At 38.7% G+C, this 24,149-nt stretch overlaps 1 protein-coding gene and 1 long non-coding RNA gene across 2 annotated transcripts in view; one reads left to right on the forward strand and one right to left on the reverse strand.

The window, feature by feature from the left end:
* dnah5l (dynein, axonemal, heavy chain 5 like) overlaps window positions 1-24,149 on the forward strand; it is a 367,508-nt gene that overhangs the window by 118,675 nt on the left and 224,684 nt on the right. Inside the window, exons 28-33 of the mRNA XM_072575753.1 lie at window positions 2,211-2,291; window positions 2,398-2,802; window positions 10,332-10,450; window positions 15,656-15,792; window positions 17,243-17,405; window positions 23,075-23,186. Of these exons, the coding sequence (XP_072431854.1) occupies window positions 2,211-2,291; window positions 2,398-2,802; window positions 10,332-10,450; window positions 15,656-15,792; window positions 17,243-17,405; window positions 23,075-23,186 (1,017 nt within the window). The remainder of the gene's footprint in view (window positions 1-2,210; window positions 2,292-2,397; window positions 2,803-10,331; window positions 10,451-15,655; window positions 15,793-17,242; window positions 17,406-23,074; window positions 23,187-24,149) is intronic.
* On the reverse strand, window positions 6,642-8,397 carry LOC140480251 (uncharacterized). The gene is made up of 3 exons (XR_011961231.1): window positions 8,285-8,397; window positions 7,343-7,517; window positions 6,642-7,244 (listed from the first exon to the last, which is right to left on the reverse strand). It is a non-coding gene; the product is annotated as an uncharacterized lncRNA (long non-coding RNA).

The raw sequence follows: 24,149 nt of genomic DNA on the forward strand, positions 1-24,149 counted from the left end.
CTCATCTATTTTTATGTGTCAATGCATGTGTGTGTGTGTGTGTGGTTAATTGGTACCTCAAATAGTGCTTAGGCATGCAATGCCAGCATACTGGGATGCATTGCACAACTTGGCATTACAGTTTCCAAACGTGTAACCTCCATCACCTGAAAGGAAAAGGGCAATAGGTTTGAGAATATCATTACTTCCAAGTTTCTCTTCAAAATACATATCATTGTGACTTGGACACATATTACCATTCCTCAGTTACTGGATCAAAATATTGGGAACCTCCTACTAACAATATTGTCAGAACTTTTTTGCCTTAAGGATTGTAATGACAGAAGAACACCCACCACTACATCATCAGGATAACTGATGATTGGTCATAAATGTTAACCTAATTAGAGCTTCCCAGAGCCCACCATCACAGAGTCACAGGATAGTTACAGTCATGACAAGGACATTTGGATCATCATGTCTGTGCTAGCTTTCCAAATGAGCAGCTCACTTAGTAAATGTTTATTTTAAAAATTCTATATTCTCCACATCTTTCAATTCACTCAACAAAGATCTCCATCTTGCCTCTGCCGAGTGGTACTATCAATGTAATTCAAGCATTAAGAATTTGTTCATATGTTAATGTTGATAAGAATAAAATTCGCAATTATTCCCAACCCAGAGGCACCTTACCATTTTATCACATCTCCTTATCTGACCTTTCATGAAACTTTGACTTTTGTATTCATGCCACAGACCAGGAAGACACAAGCCTAAACTGCAGAAATTCTGAAACTCTTATGCAATACTTTCCCGAGTATTCAGTTTGACTCTTCTAGTTAGGAATTGATTTAACCTCAGAACTGAACTGCCTTCTGGGCAATCGGGATGAGTAATAAATGCAGGCCAAGGATGCCAGAATCCTATGACTTAAAAAAAGCTTAGGCTGTTTCATATTTTGACCATTTAATTTTGCTTTAATTATTCTTTTGTATGGCATATATTAAAGTCAGATGGTTTACTGCTAACTGATACCAATTTTAGTTGACCCTCCTTTGGATGAACTTAATAAGATCATAGCTGGTCTTATTATAACATCAAATCCATAATCCAACTCACCACTGGTAAACTTTCACCCCTTACTTAACAAGAATCTGTTTACCGTTGCCTTATAAAAATTAAAGGACTTTGCTTCCACCACCATTTTAGGAAGAGAGTTCCAAAAAAAGGAATTTCGGAGAGTTACTGCAGTGTATGTTACAAATGGTACAGACTGCTGCGACAGTGCGTTGATAAGTGGAGGGAGTGCATGCTGTGAAGGTGTTAGACGAGGTATCAATCAAGTGCACTGCTTTTTATGGGATGGTGTCAAACCTATTCAGTTTTCAAACGTAATTTTAAAATTATTTTTATCTAATTCATTAAATGAAGATGATTTTCATTCCAAGTATTTTTCTGTTCCTGCTATTTCTCATCAATAATTTTCCAGGAGTAGTCAATGTTTTAAAAATTTAAAAATGGTAGTCATGGCCATGTAGTGATTTTACCTTCATCATGCACCCACACATCATGACTTCCTGTAGGGTTTGTAAGCAGTTGCCATGGGATGACACCTGAGTAGTTTTTCTTATGTTCTCTCTAACTTGGTGACAGCCCAGCTGACTGAGATCTGCGACCTCATGTTGAATCAGATTTTGAATCTAGAATTTTCTGCTTGTAATAATGAATCAGTGCTAATTGGTTTGTTTGCAAATGCCATTTCTGCAATATATAGATGTCATAGCTACTGTTGTGTATATTGAAGGAACTTGAATATTTATTCAAAAGGTGCAAAATAAGCACAGAAAATATGATGCAATGCTATTTCACCCTTAATAGAAAAATCAGCTTCTGATTTTATGTAGTCTAGAAGAAATAATTTCTTCCAGAAGATGGCTGAAAAATTACCATGCTAAAGCATGAAAATTGCTGACATTCTGAAGAATGTATGCATTAAAAGATGGAAATGTGATATCACCAATCTGATGTATTAGAAAATGCCAAGATTAACCTGAACATATTAGAGCGACCAGTGCTCACTGCTTTCACATTATTCATCTTGGTATTGTGGGTGTTTTGAGAGTGCTGTGCATTGATTTATATAGTGTTTCAAAGGAACTTATTATGCTGTCACTTAGCCTATGTGGAGTCAATTACTAAACACTTTCTGGTATTATTTTTTTGCTATTCAGGATCCTGCAGAGAAAGTGAAGGAATTCATGGATTCAAAACCAATCCTCTCAGAATTCAATGAACAAATTACCTACTACTCTGTATGTATAAAAATATTGTTTTATTACTGTTTTCAAGGATTATCTATTGATATACATTTTATTCTGAAAATAAATTAACACTTGTTGAACTTCACACTTTATTTAGAAATTGGAGGCCCAGATTGATGAGTTGCCTTCTTATTACAAAGTGGGCTCAGTTCAGTTTGACACACACAATTTGAAACTGGCATTGGTGCAGGAATGCCGCTCCTGGAAGAGAGCATTTGGCACAGCTTTGAACCGAAAAACTGCCATGGAAATGGATGAAATTTATTCCTTTATTGAAAATCTCAGCAAACAACTGAGTCGACCAATTAATGATTTGGATGATGTGCGTGGAGCCATGGCAGCACTGAAAGAAATTAGAGATGCTCAGATAAAGATAGACATGACCATTGAGCCAATTGAAGAAACGTATGCCCTTCTCAGTAAGCATGAGTTGCTTTTTCAAGATGGAAATGCTGAGAGAGTTGATGGACTATCTTATGCCTGGAAGAACATAAACGCACAGGTACCCACTAGAAATAAGACCCCAGATGTAAAAGAATGTGCAAGCTTAGGATACAAATTTTAGAATACATAAAGTAGTTAATGAATAAACTAGTTTTAATATTTGAAGATACTTTCCACTTGGTAGGAGCCACAAGTTAAGTGCAACTGTTCAGGCAGCATCCGAGGAGCAGGAGAATCGATGTTTTGGTAAAAAGCCCTTCATCAGGAATGAGGCTTGTGAGCTGAAGGGATATACAGATAAATGTGAGGGAGTAGGGCTGGGGGGGAGAGTAGCTGAGAGCGTGATAGGTAGATGGAGGTGGGGGTATTGGTGATAGGTTGGAGAGGAAGGTGGAGCAGATAGATGGGAAAGAAGATAGACAGGTAGGCAGGTCATAAGGGCATTGCCGAGTTGGAAGGTTGGAACTGAGATAAGTTTGGGGGAGGGGAAATGAGGATACTGGTGAAATCTACATTAATGATGATGGAGGAGGCCTAGGACATGCATGTCCTTGGTGGAGTGGGAGGGGGAGTTGAAGTGTTCGGCCATGCAGTGGTGGGGTTGGTTGGTGCGGGTGTCCTGGAGCCTCATGGCCAAACACTTCAACTCCATGTTGGACTATAACCAGGGAGTTGTGTGATTTTTAACTTTGTCCACCCCAGTCCAACAATGGTTCCTCCATATCATATTTGATGTTAAGCAGACCACAATTTATTTAAACAATATGATTAAAATACAAACAAAAGAAAGAGGAATTTAGAATAACTTAATTATTGAAAACTTAACTGAATAGTAGATACAGTACCTATTAATAATTAACTGTTTTAATATTATCCTATCCCATAAACACCCCCCTTGGCAAAAAGATAAATTCAGACTCAAATTCTTGCATGCAGTTCTGAAATCCAAGAGGAAACAACATCAAGGGTGATTTCAGAGAAAGTAGCAGCTAGGAATCATTCACTGAAACCCCCAACCCTTTTGGGTCACCAAGCAGCTTCCGATTGCTACAGTAAAAAAACTAGAAATCCTAGTCTATGAAAACTGGCCATTTATCTTCCTTTTTGTTGTCTTAGGCTGTCTCCAGTAGCTAGATTGGCACTTCTACCTTTACAATCTCACAAAATAACCTTTTTTAAAGTGACAGCATCGTTACACCATGAATGCATTATCAATTGTTGGAAGTACCCATCGGGTTCACTAATGTCCATTAGAGAAGGAAACTGCCATCCTTACTTGGCTTACAAGTGACTCCAGACCCACATCAATGTCTTAACTGTGTTCTGACATGGGGTAAACCTTTCTGTTAATTTAAACCAAACACACGGAACAGCTCCCCTTGCCTCATAATCTGTTAAAGTATGAGTGACAGAGAACTACCCAAATTTCACTATTTAAAGAAAAAAATTAACAATTTTATTCTTTAACGCCAAAAGAGAACATTAAACAACAAGTATGCATAACTGTAAACCTCCTTTGTCTTAACAATTTATCTACCTCCCACTCTATAACAATATATTGATCTGATAAAGCCCCTATAAAACTTCCAGCAAATCAATTTTCAAAACTAGCTATCGTCTTCGGGTGTCAAGTTTCCTCTGTGTGTAGATTTCCCCTGCTCTTTGGTCTTCTGCTACAAAGATATTTCATGTGAAAAAGGTACCTTTTTAGAGAGAGGGTCTGCGGGCAGCCTATCAATGCAGTAGATGCTCTTTGTCTCCAGCTAACTGCTCAAAATGCCTTTTTTTCCCCCAAAAGATCGTATCATCTCATTGGTTTGATGTTGTCAAAACAGTAAAATTCAAATTTGGTTGGGTTTTAGTATCTTGGGGCATAAGTTAAACTGATTGGTTGAATTTGAGTGGTTGTGAAAACAACTCATTATCTGAGTTACAGCTCAAATATTACATCCTCAAATTGTCCAGTACATTCTGTGCCTACACTCAGTCACATGACAGGTGCTTGCCTGCTTTCCAACTTTCACTCTCTCTTAAAGGTACAGTACATGCCTACAACTCCACAACAACTGTCCAATTGGGAGTTAGCAATGTGCAATAAATGCTGCTAGCCATCAATGCCCTCAGCCCTTGAATGAATAAAAAAAGTTCTTTGCCTTTACATGACAAATACGGATTTAAAAAAAATGTCAAGTAACAAGAAGAAAGGAGACTTCATCATCTTCAGCAGATACCAATGATTAATATATGACAGATGGCTTTTAACAGGATTAAATGTGGGGTTGTGCACATGGTTACAGGTAACAGTAAATGTTTGTACTATAAAAAAGAGAGATCCAAGAAAAATAATGTTTTGAGTATGATCAGTGAAAATGCATTGAATGCATTTGGCTAGTTGAGGTAGTTATTAAAAAAGCAATTGAATATTAAGGTGTGTCTGAAGGGCATTCAACTACAAATTTGATCATGGTATGTTGATCAATATTGGAATATGACATGCAGTATTAAACACCACTGTCGAGTTTCACTGCCTTCACATTGTTTTAATAAGACAGTAGCAACTTCAAACTGTCGTCAATAGTCTTACTTTCCAATTAGAACTTGCAATACAACTGTTCCATAGGCACAGGAATAGGTCTAAGACTTGTTCTACCATTCAGTGAAAACATGACTGATATTTGACCCAACTCCATTACACGTCAATTCTTTAGTTTAGAAAGAGCTATCAATCTCCAGTTTAAAATTAGCAATTGGCCCATCTTCAGGTTTTTTTTTGCAGAAGAGATTTCCAAACATCTACCACCTGTTGTTTGAAGGAATGTTTTCTAATTTCAATATGAAAGGGGTGTAGTATGCAGTCTTCAAAATGTTGGCCAAGTTCAGCTGAAAGGCCCAGGCATCCAAGCATTGAACTCATGATGGCACAAGCCCATAAGATTGCTTTTTCAGCTATCATAGCCCTTTTGAGCAGTGATAATAATTAACCATTTGATATGATAAGATTTAGTAAGATTATTACATTTTGCACCTGTGCCTTTAAATTTAAACTGAAGGGAGTTATATGCCCTATACTAAAAGAAAATAAAGTTCTGCAGATGCTGGAAATCTGAAAGAAAAACTGAAAGGAGTGGTAACAGCTGTAGGTTGAAAGCTGCGTTAATATTTCAAGTCCAGTGACTCTTCAGCAGAACTGATTGCAGCCAGGAAAAAGTGGTATTTATGCTGCAGACGATTTTGGGATGGAGGGAGAGGTGGGTGGATAGATAAAGACAGAGCCCAAAGAGAGAGAGAGAGAGAGAGAGAGAGAGATGAAAGGGATAGACTGATGAGTGAATTATAAAGCACTCATCTTACTGGCAATGTGAATCACATCAGCCTTGTATACAGGTAGAAATTCTGATCAGGAATTCAGGCCTCAACTTTATCCTATTCCCTCAACTGCCTAAGCCTCTCATTTACAACTTGAACTGGAACTGTGGCAGTCTGTTGTCAGCTCCCCATTTCTTCCTCTTCATTTGTATCTTCAGACTCCTTCATTTCTTCCTCTCCAAGTGATTTCAAGAGTTTGCTCTTTTGAAGGGCAAAGATTTAGAGAATGAAATTACAGCCACATGTTAGAGATTGTTTCTCAGAACTCATTGTTACGATCTCATAAAGACCAATGATCTTTAAAAAGAAGTTCAAACTGAATAGCTGAAAGGAAGACATACAAAGATTTTATATTTTAGGATGTTTATTGTAACAAACTATTAAAAGCGTGATTAATGAAACATTTGTCTTTGTGGGCAACCTCTACTTTAAAATCACAGAATGGAATATTTCACTTCTTATTTTTATCAGATCTGAAACAAAAACATTCTTTACAGGTATATAGTACACTATCCTTTCAGTTGCCTTTTTTTTGTATTTGTTCATGGAATGTGGCTCGTTAGGCCAGCATTACTGTCCATCTCTGATTCCTCAGAGAGCAGGTAAGAGTAATTGCTGTGGGTTTAGAGTCACCTCTAAGCCTTTCCTTCTTGAATGACCAAAGTCTATTTGGCATAGCTACAACCACAGCAGTGTTAGGAAGTGAGCTTTCATTGCTTTTCTAATTTGTAGTGGTTTGAGGCACACAAATATTCTTCTGCCATTTCAGCAGTTAGAAAAGAAGGCAATTTAGAGTCAGCAACATTGCTGTGGGCGTGGAATCACATATAGACCAGACCCGATAACAATGACAAATTTTCTTTTGTAAATGACATCAGTGAACCATATGGATTCAACAATTATATCATGGTCACCAGTATATATGCGATCCATATTTTGGAGATGTACTCATTAGATTTATATTTCATTAGCTGCCTTGTTGGGATCTGGATAGGTGTTCCAGAGCTTTAGTGTAGACCTGTGAATTACTAGTCTAGTGGCAACATTCACATTTATTGTCCATCCCTTGGAGAAGTTGGTGATGAGCTGCTGTCTTGAACTGCTGCAGTCCATTTGGTGTAGGTACACCACAACCTATTAGAGAGGGAGTGAATAAATGATGATATTGTGTGTAGGCTTTCTCACAAATCAATGCACCTTGAGGTTCTTGGTATACAACCATGAGTTTTTACCTTTTTCCGCCACCAAACCTATCTGGAGCTCATCTCCCCTTGCCATACCAGTGAACTACATGTTGCCATGGCTGCGCCAGGATCTGCAAGAGTAACGTTGAGTGAAGCAATACTTTGTCTTTACTACTGTGTTCCTCTCCCTCTGCTCGTTCAAGGCTCTGTAAAGATTCTGGACCTGGAATGGAAGAGAGGGAAAGTTAGTGGCAAGATTATACAGAGAAGGATGAATGAAGGTAGCTGCATTTGGTCATCTAGTTGGCAATATTATTGTGGGAAGGGAAAGAAAGGATAACATGCATAAAATTCCTATAGGACTTTCCTTTCTGGGTTGAAAATGGCCTTGTGTCTGACGATGTGTTATGTGATAGTCGTACAAGAAAGAAGTGCACATGTTAGTGTTGGCCTGAAGAGATATTTTGAGGATCAACCTTTAATGGTTCAAATAATGTAGATGCACTTGAAAAGATGGTAGAACTGTGGAAACTGATGGAAGCAGTAGTGAGGATACAAGTAGGACTGGCCTGAGCAAGAATCTGCAGAAGCGAGTGGTGTAGTGAGGTATGCTGCAGTGATTGGAGGAGATTGAAAATAAATGGATGGAGGAAGGTTTGTAAGTACAGGAGCAACAGCTACAGGAAAGCTGAAGAGTACATATTACAACATGGCGGTGAACCACTTTGCTAATTAAACCAAACACACAGAAAAGCTCACCTCGTAATCTGTTAAAATATGAATGACAGAAAACTACCCAAATTCCACTATTTAAAGAAAAAAATAATAATTTTATTCTTTAACTCCAAAAGAGAACATTAAACAATGACTATTTGCAACTCTAAACCCCCTTTCTCTTAAGGACTTGTTATCTGTCTCCCACTCTGTAACAATATATTGATCTGAAAAAGCCCCTATTAAATTTACACGAAATCAATTTTCAAAACTGACCATGGTTGTCATTTTTGGGTGTTGATTCTTCTCTGTAGATCTCCCCTGGATTGTCTCCAGTCTCTCTGAAGTACCTTTCAGAGAGAGGGTTTATGGCAGTCTATATGACAATGGCGGTGTGTGCTCTTTCTCTGGCTAACTGTACAAAATGCCTGCTTTTTAAACCCCTAAACATCGTCTCATTGGTTCCATGTTGTCAAAACAGTAAACTTCAAATCCGATTGGCTTTTAGTATCTTGGGGCATTTAAACTGATTGGTTAAATTCAAACTGCTGTGAAAGCATAGCAACCAAGCTGAGGTATTTGTTTCACAGCCAAAGGTTACATCCTTTCAATTTTCCAGTACATGCTGAGACTGCAGTCAGTCCCATGACAGGTGCCTGCATTCATTCTTTTAAAGGTACAGTACATGCCTTCAATTTCATAACAAGAGTGCAATAATGCATAATTCAGACCCACTGACCTTCTGCAGTATTGAAGCCATGAAGTCCTGTCAGCTTCTGGCACTGATCTTCTTCACCAACTCTTGCTACTACAGCCTGGCTGCATATCCAGAGACTCTCTGACTCTGTGAGTGACAGTGACTGAACAAACCATGTTCTATCTGTATTGCATGGAATTCTAGTACTTGGTGCTTTCAGCTGTACTCTGTACAGTCTATGATTTGATCAAGACTGTAAAAAAGTGGCCTTTATTTTTATGTTGATATTAGATATCTATTCCATTGAAGTTTTTAAAAATTGTTCTTTCATGAGATGTGGATGTCACTAAGAAGGTTAGAATTTATTATCCAATCTATTATAGTCGTCACTATCATCAAGACAAGCTTTATATTTTTGATTGTATTTAAATTTCAATAGACACCCTAGTGAGATTTAAGCCACCATGCCTGGACCATTAGCCTTTCTCAATAGAGTACTTGTTGAGTGAAATTACAGCTACAACACAGTATTCCTGCTGAAGTATATTGATTTATTTTTATCCCCAGTTTTAAAAGGTTTAGCAGTTGTAGGAATCAGTGTTCAGAAGATGGAGGTTGTTTTCACCTTTCCCTTTTCAGAGGATATGAAATAAAATGGTTTACATTTCCCGCCCTGTTTATGCAAACTAAAATGTTTTAGTGCAATTAATTTTGGTGATGGATGAGGCACTGTTAGACTCCAGCGAGAACCTCATGGATAATTGCTAATCATGAAACTATGATGTTAATAGGACCAATGGCATTTTAACACAGTACTGAACAACTCATTCACTGCTGCTGCCTAATGCTAATTTGACATCAGTGATGTTGTTTTGCTTTACCTCATGTAGCTGACCACGCTATAGGTAGTTGGAAGAATCTGTGTGAGACACACTCATTCCCTAAGCTTATTTTCAGAGGTTGTTCAATTTGCCTCCCTTATTTTTAACCTCCTGTTGATAAAAGTGCTTCAGAATAAATTGAATAGTTTTAATAAGAACACAAGGAAAACCAAAATACTTACAACCACTTGTAAAACAGTTCAGCAGGACAAATGAAAAACTACACGCAGCACGATTCAAATGCTCATACCACATCAAGGAGAAACTGTCACATGATGACAAGAATTTTTAATGTTGATGTTTTTTCCTTTCAAATGATAAGTGATTATTGTTATGTCCTTTGAAATGTTTATTAGGATTTTAGCTTCTGTTGTGAAATAAATGATAAAACAAAATCAAAATATCTCATTACAATAAATGCAAATTTCTGACGAAAATTGGAGTTTGTTTTCACACAAAAGCATACACATTTAATCAATACACAACATGTCTTGCAAATGTGTATGAAACAATATATCATTTTGGCAAGAATTGTTAATCCCAGGATTAGCATTCACAACAAGAACACAGCAAGAACAGATCTATGTAATAAACTGAAAGATAACATTCAAGTAAGTTTACTAGCAGTCTAAACAAAAGTTACGATATTAAGATTTATTATTCATACAGGATCATTATCGTGAATTGGCATTTGTGTTTTATGTCTTTGTATCTTTGTCTAACTATCCAAAACTCTGTGTGACAGGTTGTAGAGACACAGAGTATACTTTTAAAAATGGAGCCTACAATGAAGACAGATTTGCTAGAAAGAGTGAAAATATTCCAAATTGATGTTCAGATTTTTTACCAAGACTATGATGCAAAGTAAGTGCTGGAGGAAATCTTCACATAATAGGGCGCAGAACAACATCATGTAATGTAAAAAGGTACTCTGTAACAGAAAACTCAATTTAAAATAACTGTTCTCTTGCATATTGCACCAATTTCCTGTTTTAATGGATGAACAGGAAATGGTGGACATATGCTGAGTGAGTGAGTGAGGCCTGGTGGGTGGAGGGCAATTAATTGAGTTTTTTTGACAAACTGATCATGAACTTTCTTTTTATTTCTAAAGAGTTCCTTTCTAAATAATCCCTTTCATATATTACTGTAGTCATAGCACAAGTTCAAAGGCATTGTTAAAAAGATAACATCAATCTCTTTGGGTGATCTGATCAATAGCCCTGGAGAACAAAGTTGGTAAGGTCTCCTCATTTGGACATAAGTGTCTGATACTGTGTTCTTTTGGCAGGAAGCATATATAATAACATTTCCTGTATAAAGGGGTTACAAATTTTGAGTCTGTCTTAGATACTGGATCAGATTTTGATTTGTTTTGATAGAGCCTATCACTCCCTGACAGTGTTCATACTCCTCCATATTGCTCCAGATAGTGTGTAACTCCTCCATAACCCCCCAAATGATATTCACCCTACCCCCTTATACCACCACCCCCCAAACAGGTATTCACTCAAACCAGCCTTCTGTAACACTCACAAAAAGTTTCATGCCCAATAATTTCTCAAGTGTTCATCCCACTCCCCAACTTCTCAAACAATGCTCAACATCTTACCTAACACCCCTCAAAGCAGTGTTCACACTCCCCTTCCTAATCTACCCCAAAGCTATTATTCACTCCCCCAAAAGGACCCCCCTGCTAATTCCTCCAGAAAGTGTTTTAGCCTCCTCCATAACCCCCTCAGACTGTGTTCACTTATACTTCTAACAGAACCTCCCATAAATGATTAACACCCTCCCTAACCCATTGATGATGTTTGCCCCCTCTCTCATTCTCATCTCCTATCCCTTCACAAAATGCTCAACAGCAACCACCCCACACACACCCCCAACAAGATTCATCCTTCTGACATCACCTGGACAGAAGCCAAGGATTCCAGGATTGTGTGGGAGAGGGAGAGAGGGAGAGTATGCAGATTGCTAAAAGGTGGGATGTGTTTAACATCACCTGTGAGCAGTGAAAATTGGTCATAGTGGGGCTCAGGAGGGCCAACTTTGCTGAGGGGGGGGTGCTAACTTTGATAAGAGGCAATGAACATCAATGACAGGAGTGCTTGATGGGACTATGGTTAGGTTAGATTCCCTATAGTGTAGGGAACAGGCCTTTTGGCCCAACAAGTCCACACCGACCCTTGAAAGAGTAAGCCACCCAGTCCCATTTCCCACTCACTAATGCACCTAGCTCTATGGGCAATTTAGCATGGCTAATTCACCTGACCTGCACATCTTTGGACTGTGGGAGGAAACCCATGCAGACACGGGGAGAATGTGCACAGTCCACACAGACAGTCACCCGAGGCTGGAATCGAACCTGGGACCCTGGTGCTGTGAGGCAGCAGTGCTAACCACTGAGCCACTGACTAAACATTGTCAGTAGATATGGAATGAACATTATTTTGACTATGCAGCTGGCAGACTTAGAATTATGCTGCTCAGCCGACCTTAGACCAGGGATGAAAAACTCAAAATAAATCTGTGTAAAAGCAGGTTGTGTTTAGGGCAAACAGCCCAAGTCTGCATGGTTGTAGCCAATCAGAAATGAGTCTGGGCAAGGTAAAATGGGCATCCGTGACTTTAAATTTCCCTTGTAACCACTGGAGATATTCTTACAGTGGGATTTCTTTCTCATCCCAATCCATATCAGCAACATAGGTTGAGTCAGAGGCCTCTCCTCAATATTTGAAGATTTAGGCAATTTAAGATAACAGTGTGGGTCACTCTTTAAGCAGCTCCTGTGCCTTGGAGTCAGGGGTTTGCTTGCACTTCACAATATCTCATAAAATGACAAAGAAACTGTATGAAATAATAGAACAGCTTTGTAATCTGAATTGGATATCTAGACATTAACATGTGGCTCACATGCATTTTCCTAATGTTTCAGTCAAAGTAAACAGAAAGCAATTTATTGAAGCAAGATGTGAAAGATGACTGCTTTAGAGCTATCAAGTGAATGCATAGCTTAGCTGTTATATTCATGAATTACCTAGCATAAAGCTCTTTAAAAATCCAAGAAAATACTAAAATAAGCAGCTCTGTCCCAACTACTGATCTAGATAGCAACATTGGATTTTACTCTGTCTCAGCACTGAAGGAATTTAAAAGTTCACTCCAACCTTTTTGGCAGTAGAAAATCTCTCAGGCTTGTTGATGGTCTTTGAACATGACATTTCTCATCTTTCTGTTCTAACCATGTGGGCTGAGTAAACTGTCCCTGAAATTTCTTCCTTTTTTAGTAATATACTTGAAGAAATAAACAATGGAATTGATTTCTTACAACCACTCTATGCTGGCTCAAGAGAATAAAGCATGCCAATAAGGCATCTTTTTAAGATGTTTGAGATAATGAATAAACTCTTCTAAGGCCCATTGTGTGGCCTTATTGTTAATATCTGGAAAACTAATAAACAGCAGACTGAATTTTGCAGGGTTGTGATGGCAAATTGTCAACATTCATTGTCATTACCCCTCTCAAATTAACCACAACTTCAGAAATATCAGGCGTGCACAAATAGGCTCCAAACTCCTGCATCAGTGTTCCAACAAATAGTGAGCTGTAAATTCCTCCTTTAATGCCTCTATCATATTCATTTGACCCACTGCATGTAGAAGTATGCTCCACATTCTATGAATTCCCTACAGGATTTCTTGGTGACAATCTTGTATTGAAGACCTGTGCTCCTTATTAGAGAAACCATTCTCTGTCTGTCCTATCTATATGAACTGTTTATAGTTTAAAACAATTCTTTAAACAAATCCTCTTATTCAAGACAAGCCTATCAGTCTTTTTCTGATAAGTATAAGTATGCATTTCTGCTATCATTCTTGTAAATCTCACCTTTACTTTTCTTGTGCCTCTGTACTGTTGGATTTTGCAGCCAGGTCCAGTTCCATTCTGCACCAGCTGCTGCATACGTACAATCAAATTGGGAGCAGGAGAAGGCCATTCAGTCCCTTGATCTGCTCCGCCATTTGATAAGATCATGGTTGATTTGATTGTAACTTCAAATCCACAAATCCACAAGTCTAACAAGAATCTATCTACATTTCCCTTTTGACCCTGTGAGAGAAAAAATAGCTCATCTCTGTTTTAGATGAGTCACCCCTGACGTTTAGTCAGTGACTGCAGTCATAGATTCTCCCATGGGAGGAAAGATCTTCTTCACAAGTATTTTGCCAAGACTGCTCAGGATTTTATGTTTCAATCAAGTTGCACAGTACAGACCCTTCAGTCCACGATGTTGTGCCGAACATTTATCTTAATCTGGGATCACTCAATTTACTGCTGCCCCCTCGTCCAGCAGTCGTTTAAATGTCCCTAATGTCTCTGACTCTACTACCACTGTTGGCAGTGCATTCCATGCACTCACTACTCTCTGCATAAAGAATGTACCTCTGACAGCTCCCTTTTACCTTCCTCCAATCACCTTAAAATTATGACCCTTCGTGACAGCCATTTCTGCCCTGGGGAAAAGTCTCTGGCTGTCTACTCTATCTATGCCTCCCATTACTTTGTATACCTCTATCAAGACACCTCTCTTCCTTCTCTCCAGTGTGAAAAGCCCTAGCTCACTCAACCTCTCTTCATTAGGCAAGCCTTCCAATCCAGGCAGCATCCTGGTAAATCTCCTCTGCACCCTCTCTGAAGCATCTACATCCTTCATATAATGAGGTGACCAGAACTAGACACAATATTCCAAGTGTGGTCTAGCCAGGGTTTTATAGAGCTACAGCACAACCTCATGGCTCTTAAACTCAATTGCTCTGTTAATGAAAGCCAACACACCATACACCTTCTTAACAATCCTATCAACTTGGGTGGCAATTTTGAGGGATCTATGTACATTGACCCCAAGATCCTGCTGTTCCTCCACACTGCCAAGAATCATGCCTTTAACCCTGTATTCAGTATTCAAATTTGACCTTCCAAAATGAATCACTTCACTTTTATCCAGGTTGAACTCCACCTGCCACTTCTCAGCCTCGCCCTGTATCCTGTCAATGTCTTGTTGTAGCCTGCAGCAGGCCTCGACACTATCTATAATACCCTCAACGTTTATGTCATTGGCAAACTTAGTAACCCACCCTTCTACTTCTTCATCCAAGTTATTTATCAAACTACAAGGAGCAGAGGCCCAAGAACAGATTCCTGTAGGACAACTCTGGTCACTGACCTCCAGGCAATATACTTTCTATCCACTACCACTTGCTGTCTTCTTTTGGCCAGCCAATTCTTGACCCAGGCAGTCATATTTCCCTGGATCCCATACCTCCTAACTTTCTGAATGAAAGCTAAGCCTGTCCAGCTTTTCCTCATAAGATAATCTCTTCTCTGAACTGCCTCCAGCACATTAACATCATTCCTTAAAGAAGGTGACTAGTACTGTGCACAGTACTCCATTTGCAGTCTCTCTCGTGTTCTGTAACCTCCCTAATTCTGTATTTAATTCCACTCCACTTGTGACAATTTGATAGTATTCTATTAACTTTCATAATCATTTGCTGTGCCTGTATTCTAATCCATTGTGATTCACGCATAAGGACAGCCAGATTACTCTGTCTCTCAGAACTCTGCAATCGCTCACTTTTTAGACTATATCCTCTCCTTTTGTCCTTCCTGTCAAAATGGACAATGCCTCATTTTCCTACATTATGCTCCATTTGCCATACCTTTGCCCACAAATTTAACCTATTTAATCTGTGCTATTGATACTAGCCTGTGTCTATCAAAATCTTTGGTGAATATCGAAGTCACAATGCATTATGTATTTATGGACCATTCCTGTCAGGCTAGTGAAAGTTATTGGAGATCCTTTTTAATGAACAATGGATTGACAAACCATAATAAATATTGTTTTGTCTTCAAGTTGTAAAATCATGCTTAAAGATCAAGAAAGTAAAGGCCATAACTTTCTGAACAGTACGTTAACCCACTTATTGTCCAAGTGAGAGTGGAACATAGAAATTGCAGAAGAAATGAAGTAACTTGTGTTATTATATGATTGCTCATCACAGAGGCCCTAGTATTGAAGGTATTCCACCGAGAGAAGCAAGTGACAGGCTACAGATCTTCCAGGCAAGCTTTGATGAACTGTGGAGGAAATTCAACACTTATTCTGGAGGAGAAGAGCTTTTTGGGCTACCTGTTATTGGTAACAGTTGTCTGTCTATAGCTAATATTAGTTTCTATTATTAGTTTGTCATTTGTTTAATTTTTCATCATTTTTGCTTCAAACAACCTATTCAGAGGTGTTATGAAGCACTTTTGGAACAGGTGAGACTTGAACTTGAGCCTCATGGCTCAGAAGTTAGGACACTACCACTGGATCTTAAAACAGCTTTTCTCATTTAAGTTGTTTTACAGTTAAATATAGTATCCATAACACCTTGTTTAGACTAGATTCCCTACAGTGTGGAAATAGGTCCTTTGGCCCAACAAGTTCACACCGACCCTCCGAAGAGTAACTCACCCAGATCCATTTCCCTAAATTTACCCGTGACTAATGCGCCTAACACTATGGGCAATTTAGCATGGCTAATTCACCTAGCCTGCACATCTTTGGATTGTGGGAGAAAACCGGAGCACCTGGAGGAAACCTACACAGACACGGGGAGAATGTGTAAACTCTACATATTCTGGGTCCACTCAAATCTGGGTCCTTGGCACTGTGAGGCAGCAGTGTTAACGACTGAGCCTCTGTGCCGCCACCTTGTGCTATAATTGTATAAGATATCCTCTATAAAATGAGTTGATGATACTATATTTTATGCTCTACATATGATAGGATGACACTTTGTTATGAAGATGTGGGTGTACTATACCTTTAAGAGTGTAAAAGCTAGCAGCGATAATACCAAGGGTTCTCAATAAGACACAATGTAACATGTGCTCCAGCTACTGGGGTAGCTGGTTGCCTGGAAACAACAAAACAGATTTGAATTAGGCCAATCAATTTCAATTATACCCCAAAAAGTGCCAAATTCCAATCATGCCTGAATTGAGTATACTGACAATCTTAAATGCCAATGACACAATCTGATGTTTTGGGGTAGAGGACTAGGGAAAATTGAACAGTTGGGAGGAGAACTACCACTAGGCCAACAGCCATAGACTGCTTGTCAGAAGTCTCTGAGAGGTACATGTCTAGCAAAGGTGTTTGCCCAGAGAAAAACCTCAACACTGACCTGGAGAGCCAATCTACTGATGAAGATAAAGAGAAGATTCAGCCACTGGCTGGTCTTCGTATTTCAATTTTCTGTAAATCTTAATTGGGAGCTTTATCAGACTAGTATTATAGAAGGGAAGGTAAAAGTAAGTTAGAGGAAGGAATTGTAACTAGTTGTTAGTTAATTATTCTTTGTTTACTTTAAGAAATAAGGTTGTTAATTTTTACTTTAAATAGTTCTTGACCACTTGAATGTTTATAGATTGCTGCACGGGATAAATCTTTTCCGTGTTGCTGCTTTTAAATTAAGCAGGAGGGTTTACCCCAAGTTGTAAAAACTTACACTAAAATATTTAAGCATAAATACACAAAAGGTATGTTAATGGTATATCCTTTTTTGGTAATAAAATGTATACCTTTTTGTTTTATGAAATAGAATATCCTGACTTGCTGAGAATCAAGCGGGAACTGACTTTACTTCAGAAATTGTATAGTCTTTATGATTCGGTGATTGAAAATGTCAATGGTTACAATGACATTTTATGGAGTGAATTGGATATTGAAAAAATCAATAACGAGCTTCTGGATTTTCAGAACAGGTTGGTAATTTTACACAGCATATACTTCAAGTCCCTGCCCTCACTAGTGTTGCTCATGGTGAATCAGCTTATGATTTGTAACAATATAGGGCCTCCACCATGACCACAGATTTACAATGCCTGAAGAAGAATATATACATGATCAGGACTTTTAAAGGGCTATGGATTGGCATTCAGTACGGAAGAGAATTAAAAACAATTGTTTATGAAGTTGTCGAGTGGGCTCAGTACCCCTGGGACAATTGGTGTTGTTAAACAGCAGACAGGAGATGTGAGAGGCAGGCAGTTTTGATGAAGGGATTTGGCCCAAAACATTGACTTGCCTGCTCCTCGGATGCTGTCTGACCTGCTGTGCTTTTCCAGCTTCACATCTTTTGACAACACCATTTGATGGTTGTTAAGGGGAACTTTGTCAGTTCAAAAGTTGGAATTTTTCAATGAGCATCTACAATCTCAAGCAACATTGTGCAGACCTGTCAGATTCAACATGGAACCTTGGCTACTTGCCATGCATTAGCTTTTAGATTTACTCTGTAGCTCTAACAAATTCTGGAATGAATTGCTCTTACATTTCTCATTCCTGGCCATTTCCTCTCTTGCTTCATGGTTGCTGCCTGTTTTTTGTTGCTGGCTCCAGGCAGCAGCCACAACCTCTTGGAAATGCTGCATGCCTGCAATTGGGTGATGAGCTCACCTCTTAGCCAATTAGGCTATTTACATTTAGAAATAACATCCTGAGAGTGAGACAGCTCGTGTTTGGTGTGGGATCTGGAGTTTACTGAGTCTTAGATTCACGATCCTGCAGTGCAGATTTGACCCATTATCTTTATGAATGGTAATCTCATTTGTCAAATTTATAGTTGCGTTATATCTAATGGTAGGTAGATCTGTATTAATGTGGTGAATAATATTAATATTTTGAGGGAATTTACTCTGCTTCCAATCTAAACACTACACTCACATGTTATAAAGGATTCAGTGCGTGCTTGGTCACAGGGAACTCTGCTTATGCTTAAATTGGAGAGAATTCTTTATGTGCTTGAGATTTGTGGATTTTTGGAGAGGACTTTGATGCTGGTTTAGATAGTAACCTGTACATTTTTGACTCAGAGAGAGCTGTGTGCATGTTTGGTTGAAGAGGATTTTTAGTTTTATAATTCAGATACTCTTTGCAAAGTTGGTTGAGAGTGCTCTGTAGGTACTTGGTGAGAAAGAGCTTTGCACTTGCTTCATTAGAAAAAGTTCTCTACATGCTAGTGTAAAAAATACTTCTAGATTTTGGACTGTGGGCTAAAAAATGGGAAAAGATGCTGCTTCAAACCAAGAGGTGGTGAAAGAAGATGTTATAATTTTAAAAAGGGAGCTTTCTGAACTCACTGTAAGTGTACCTCAGTGCATTTACAGGGTTAACTTACTTAAGCAGTGGGGGAAGATACTAGACACCTCGGCTCCATGGGTTTGTATTCAGGACAGTTTTGAACAGATCTTTTGTTTGGTTTTCAAACAAGACCAGTTCAGGAGTGTCATAGAGTCATAGAGATGTACAGATTGGAAACAGATCCTTCGATCCAACTCATCCATGCTGACCAGATATCCTAATCTTATCTAGTCCCACTTGCTAGTGCTTAGCCCTTATCCCTCTATTCATATACCCAACCAGATGCCTTTTAAATGCTGCAGTTTTACTAACCTCCACCACTTCCTCTGGCAGTTCATTTGATACACGCACCACACTCTGCTTGAAAATGTTGCCCCTTCAGTCCCTTTTCCCATCTCACCCTAAACCTATGCCCTCTAGTTCTGGACTCCCCCACCCAGGGAAAAGACTTCGGCTATTTATCCTATCCATGCCCCTCACGATTTTATAAAACTCGATAGGGTCACCCCTCTCAGCCTCTGACGCGTCAGGAAAAACAGCCCCAGCCAATTCAGCCTCTCCCTATAGCTCAAATCCTTCAACCCTGGCAACATCCTTGTAAGTCTTTCCTGAACCCTTTCGCGTTTCACAACATTCTTCCGATAGGAAGACCATAATTGCATGGAATTTTCACAAGTGGCCTAACCAACATCATGGACAGCCTAGAACAGTCATATTGATTGCAGTATAGCTGGAAATTAAATTTCTAAGCAGTTAGATATGCATTTTGTTTGCAAGTTCTTCTCTTGAAAGGAAAATGGCAGAAGAAAAAGCTTTCAGAGACGCTGAAAGAGTGAATCTTAAATCAGTGAATGAATGGTTGAGGATTGATGCATCCACAATCACATTTCATCATCAGAGTCGAATGGAATTAGAAAGAATCTGAAAGAAAGCAGCTCCTTATAACTGGACTGATGCTAGAACTGTGCTTTACCGATGTACTTGTAATATTTGTGTTTTGTCTCTTTCTGTGTTCATCTGTATGTGTATGGGAATGTTTTTAAAAAGGGTGAAGTTTAATTTATAGAATTATAAGTTGGCAATTCATGTTTTTTTTGCTATTGGTCAAAACTGTTTGATTGCAATAAGGATTCATTTGTTACCTAAAATAAAAGTCTGGTGCGCATATTATTGTAATCTGAATTGGACAGTTGGATAAACTTGAGCAATTCAATGATTTAACCAAATTTTCACAAAGGTGGTGACTCCTAGAATAAGGGGGCTTGATTTCCAGCACACTATCCCAGAGAGACGTGACATTAGGTTAGAGAACGGCAATGCAATATGTGATTAAGAAAGAAAGAGCTGTATGTACATAGAATGAGCAATGCCAATATTTAGCAGAGACCTGTTACAAATGATACAACATTGCTTAATCAGATAGTTTCAAATGAGTCATTACCAGAAGACAAGGGCCATATGATTCCAGTTAAGATTTGGGACTTGATAATAATTGATTGAGGACAGAGAACATTAGATACATGTCAATGTGGTGAGAGAAAGTGAGGACTGCAGATGTTGGAGATCAGAATTGAAAAGTATGGCGCTGGAAAAGCACAACAGGTCAGGCAGCATCTGAGGAGCAGGAGAATCAGCATTTCAGGCGTAAGCCCTTCACCATTCCTTCCTACAGAAGGAATCAATTGACTTCAAGCCTTTGCCTTTCCTCCAGGGATACAGGAGGAACATTAAGACCTAATTGCATGGATAATGCCAAATGGATTAAAATGAGTCTTTTTATTTGAGTTACTATCACAGTGGCATCATACTTCAATCAGTAAATATTGCAAGCTGAACACATCCTTATCATTGCATTTGGAAACAGATCCTAATTATGAAATCATGTTGTTATCTTTGTACACCTTAGAAGCAGAAATGGTTTAATTGCATCCTAAATGAAAACAAAGCTAGAATGACATTATGAATTAATTCCAATCAGACAGAAATATACAATCATAAATAGAAGAGCAGATGGGTACCAAATGTCAGAATTTCCTGGAACTACTTCTGAGAAGTCCTGTGACATACTTATTCACTGGTAATGTTGTCTCACCTAAGGATCTTATGTAGGCAGCATCATAATAAAAGTAAGATACTGCAGATATTGGAGATCTGGAAGAAAAATAAAGAGTTCTGCAGAAACTGAATAGGTTGGTAGAAAAGTTAACTCAGGCTTGAAACATTAACTGTTTTCTCTGCACAGATGCTGCCAGGTGTGTTGAGTTTCCCCACACTTTCTGTTTCTATTCTTTTTGTTAGCAACGCTGGTGGAAAATGTCCAACCTACCTGATAACTTTTCTTTTCCATGACTTGCTAGCATGGAGTGCAGTTTCTACCATGATTACATGTGGAATTGTAGCTACGTAGCCTTGTGGAAGGTACTGAATGCCCACACCTTGTGGAGCCACTGGAAAACTGATGCTACTTTGGCATTCTTGTATAGGTATTGATCTTTTCATCAGGCCCCCTAGAAATGTTGCTTTCTACCTAATGGCAGTGATCTGTTCCATGCCTCATGTTATTGGGAGGGCTTCATTGTTGTCCAGTTATCATTGTCTTTATCTTCTCACAGCTGGTGAGTAGATCAACCTTGGCACTGCTTTTCTTAAGACTGGTCCTCATGTCTTAGAGTATGTTAGATTTTTCAGCCAGTAAGGTGACTATTCCTGGAAAGTGTACATCTGTCAACCAGTGGTGTTGCCAATGGATGCTATTGAAAGTCTTTGTGAAATGAATGAAATTACTTACATGTGGCTTCTGATGTTCCTAAGCATAAGGATCTGCTCACAACATGATCTGCCAGCCCTTCGTTGTTGCAATCATTGTGGTTCCCTTTCTTTGGCAGCTTGTCAAATAGTCCAGTCATTTGGGATATCCTCCACAGTATGGATCTTCTTGAGCAGATTTGTGAGCTGTCTTCATATGGCATCCTTGCCTTACTTCAGTGGTTTGTTGTTCTTCAGGCTCTTGATAACTCTTTGGACCTTAGATCTGGCAATTTCTCCTAGGATTTTGACTGCTGCAGTGCAATGCTGTCATACACCTCTAATGTGGAGCTGGTTTTGGGCTGGTTGAGGATCTTCTGAGGGTGTTTTACCCATTGCTACTCTCTTCCACCCTGCTTCTTACCTGTTAATAGCATCCTGCTGTCCTTGCTGTGGATTGACAGTCTTGTTGCTCCTTGCAAGTATCAGTTTCCATATAACCATGTATAACATCTCAGGCATCTTCTGGCTGGCTACATCTGGTTTCACCCTTCCTTTTGACTTTATCCATCCGTATTTATCTCTCCTGCAGCTCTTCTTCATTGCTTTACATGCTGCAGTTCTGAACATCATCTTGTCATTGCTTTAAGTGGTTTATTGAGCCTGATGGATTCTTACCAACTTGCTTTCATCAGTCAACTTTTGTGCTGGGTCAATGATCCATTGTTCTTGATTCCTCTGCTTCACTCAATGGAGCCTTCTGCACTCTCCTTAATTCCTGTTTTGATGATTTCCTCCTGATTCGCAATGTTGCCTGACCTCTGTCTTGCTTTTTATCCTTGGAGTTTTCCAGCTGAAAGCTATCCGGTATGTTGTTGGCCTTCAGTTTCTCAGTTGCAAAAGGCCATTGTGACTTTGTGATTGATGTCTTCTTCAGCTTCAGGTGCATCTTGCCAGACACAAGGTTTGATCCTATATCAGCCCCTCATCAAATCCAAACATGCCTAAAAGATGTCTTCTGATGTAGATGCAATCAATTTCATTTGGGGCACTATTATTTGGAGAAGTTCATGTATTTTGTGGAAGAGCATATTCCCAATGCTAAGCTCATTGCTGTTGCAAAAGGCCAGCAGTATCTCACTGTTTCTGTGGGAATGCTGGCTGACCCTTGGGGCGCTTTTGTATTGTTTAGTCCCTGCCAGCTGACATTGACATTGGAATTTTTAAATGAGCAAAGTCAAAGGTTAAAATGTAACTGGTCTGGAGGAAGGGACAGAAATGATTGGTCAAAAGGCTTTTTCTCACTTCAACCTGTAATGTTCGCATAACAATTTGATATTTGACCTTTCAAAAACTGAAAAATAAAATAGGAAATATGTGGTGAAATTTGTTTTAATCAAAATACATATCATTTAAAAATTTCTAAAAATGTTTTAATATTTCATATAATGGTATTCTTTGTTTGCAAACATAATATTCTATAATATTCATCTTAGAAGCTTGTTTGCAAGATTTTTAAAATAATTGTTTTGTTTTATACACATAGGATTCGGAAATTACCCAAAGCCTTGAAGGAATGGCAAGCTTTCAATGATTTGAAAAAGACAATAGATGATTTCAGTGAAACTTGTCCATTGCTTGAAATGATGGCAAACAAAGTGAGTTAATGTTTAATCATTAATTTGAATAAAAGAGCAGTAGTTCAATTTAATTGTAAAATTCAGCAAGTGTTCAATTGTTGTATTGAAAGTTTTTGAACGTGTCACTGAAAAAGAGTCACTTCAGGCTCAAAACATTAACTGTCCACTCTTTGGGCAGCTGCTGCCAGATTTGCTAAATTTCTCCAACATTTCCTTTATTTGTTAGTTTTATCATAATGCATGCCCAACAAACACTGGAACATGAGCAAATGTTTCCTGCAACTAACTACTCAGAAGGCTGAAACCATTAGGTTGAAATTTCCCTTATGTTGTAAGATCACCCTAAGTCAGGTGGCTTTAAAAATGTCTGATGGAGCCCAGTTCTGGGATTCCTGCCCCCATTCCCATTTTTGGGTGACTTGATAAAGGTGTAGGCTGGCAAGTTCCAGTGTTGGTACCTCCATTGCGGGATCATGGATTTCAGATATAATTTTAATCGATTTGAGCCATGTTCTGAAGGCATCATGGTTGACACAAGCTCAGACATTTCAGAACCAAGGGGGATGTCTGTTCTGGAGTGAAATCCTTTCAATTGTTATGTTACTAAAGGTGTTGGTCAACTTCACAGAATACAGTGGAATACTATATGATAATTCAGATATGTTTCTTATCTAGTACTTGATGTTTGTGTTTTATTCTTAAAAGTGACCATTAATTCAGCCAACATTGTAAAAGCGAGAAGATCTTTGGATGTATGAAGGATTAATATCCAATGGATAAAAGTTGACCCCTATTGAAGTTCAGATTTTTCTATGTCATTTATCCCTTTGGCTTTGCTCATTTCATTGAATGTCAGCTTAGAAACCAGTTTGGCAGCTTCAAAACTTGAACCAATGGCTGATTGCTTTGGATAACTTCAAAGGATTTAATATATTCTGATCAGCAGAGGTTGTGTTACCATTTTGTAGAACTGAAGAATCA

This window comes from Chiloscyllium punctatum, chromosome 8, assembly GCF_047496795.1.
Source record: "Chiloscyllium punctatum isolate Juve2018m chromosome 8, sChiPun1.3, whole genome shotgun sequence".
Classification (NCBI taxonomy): Eukaryota; Metazoa; Chordata; class Chondrichthyes; order Orectolobiformes; family Hemiscylliidae; genus Chiloscyllium; species Chiloscyllium punctatum.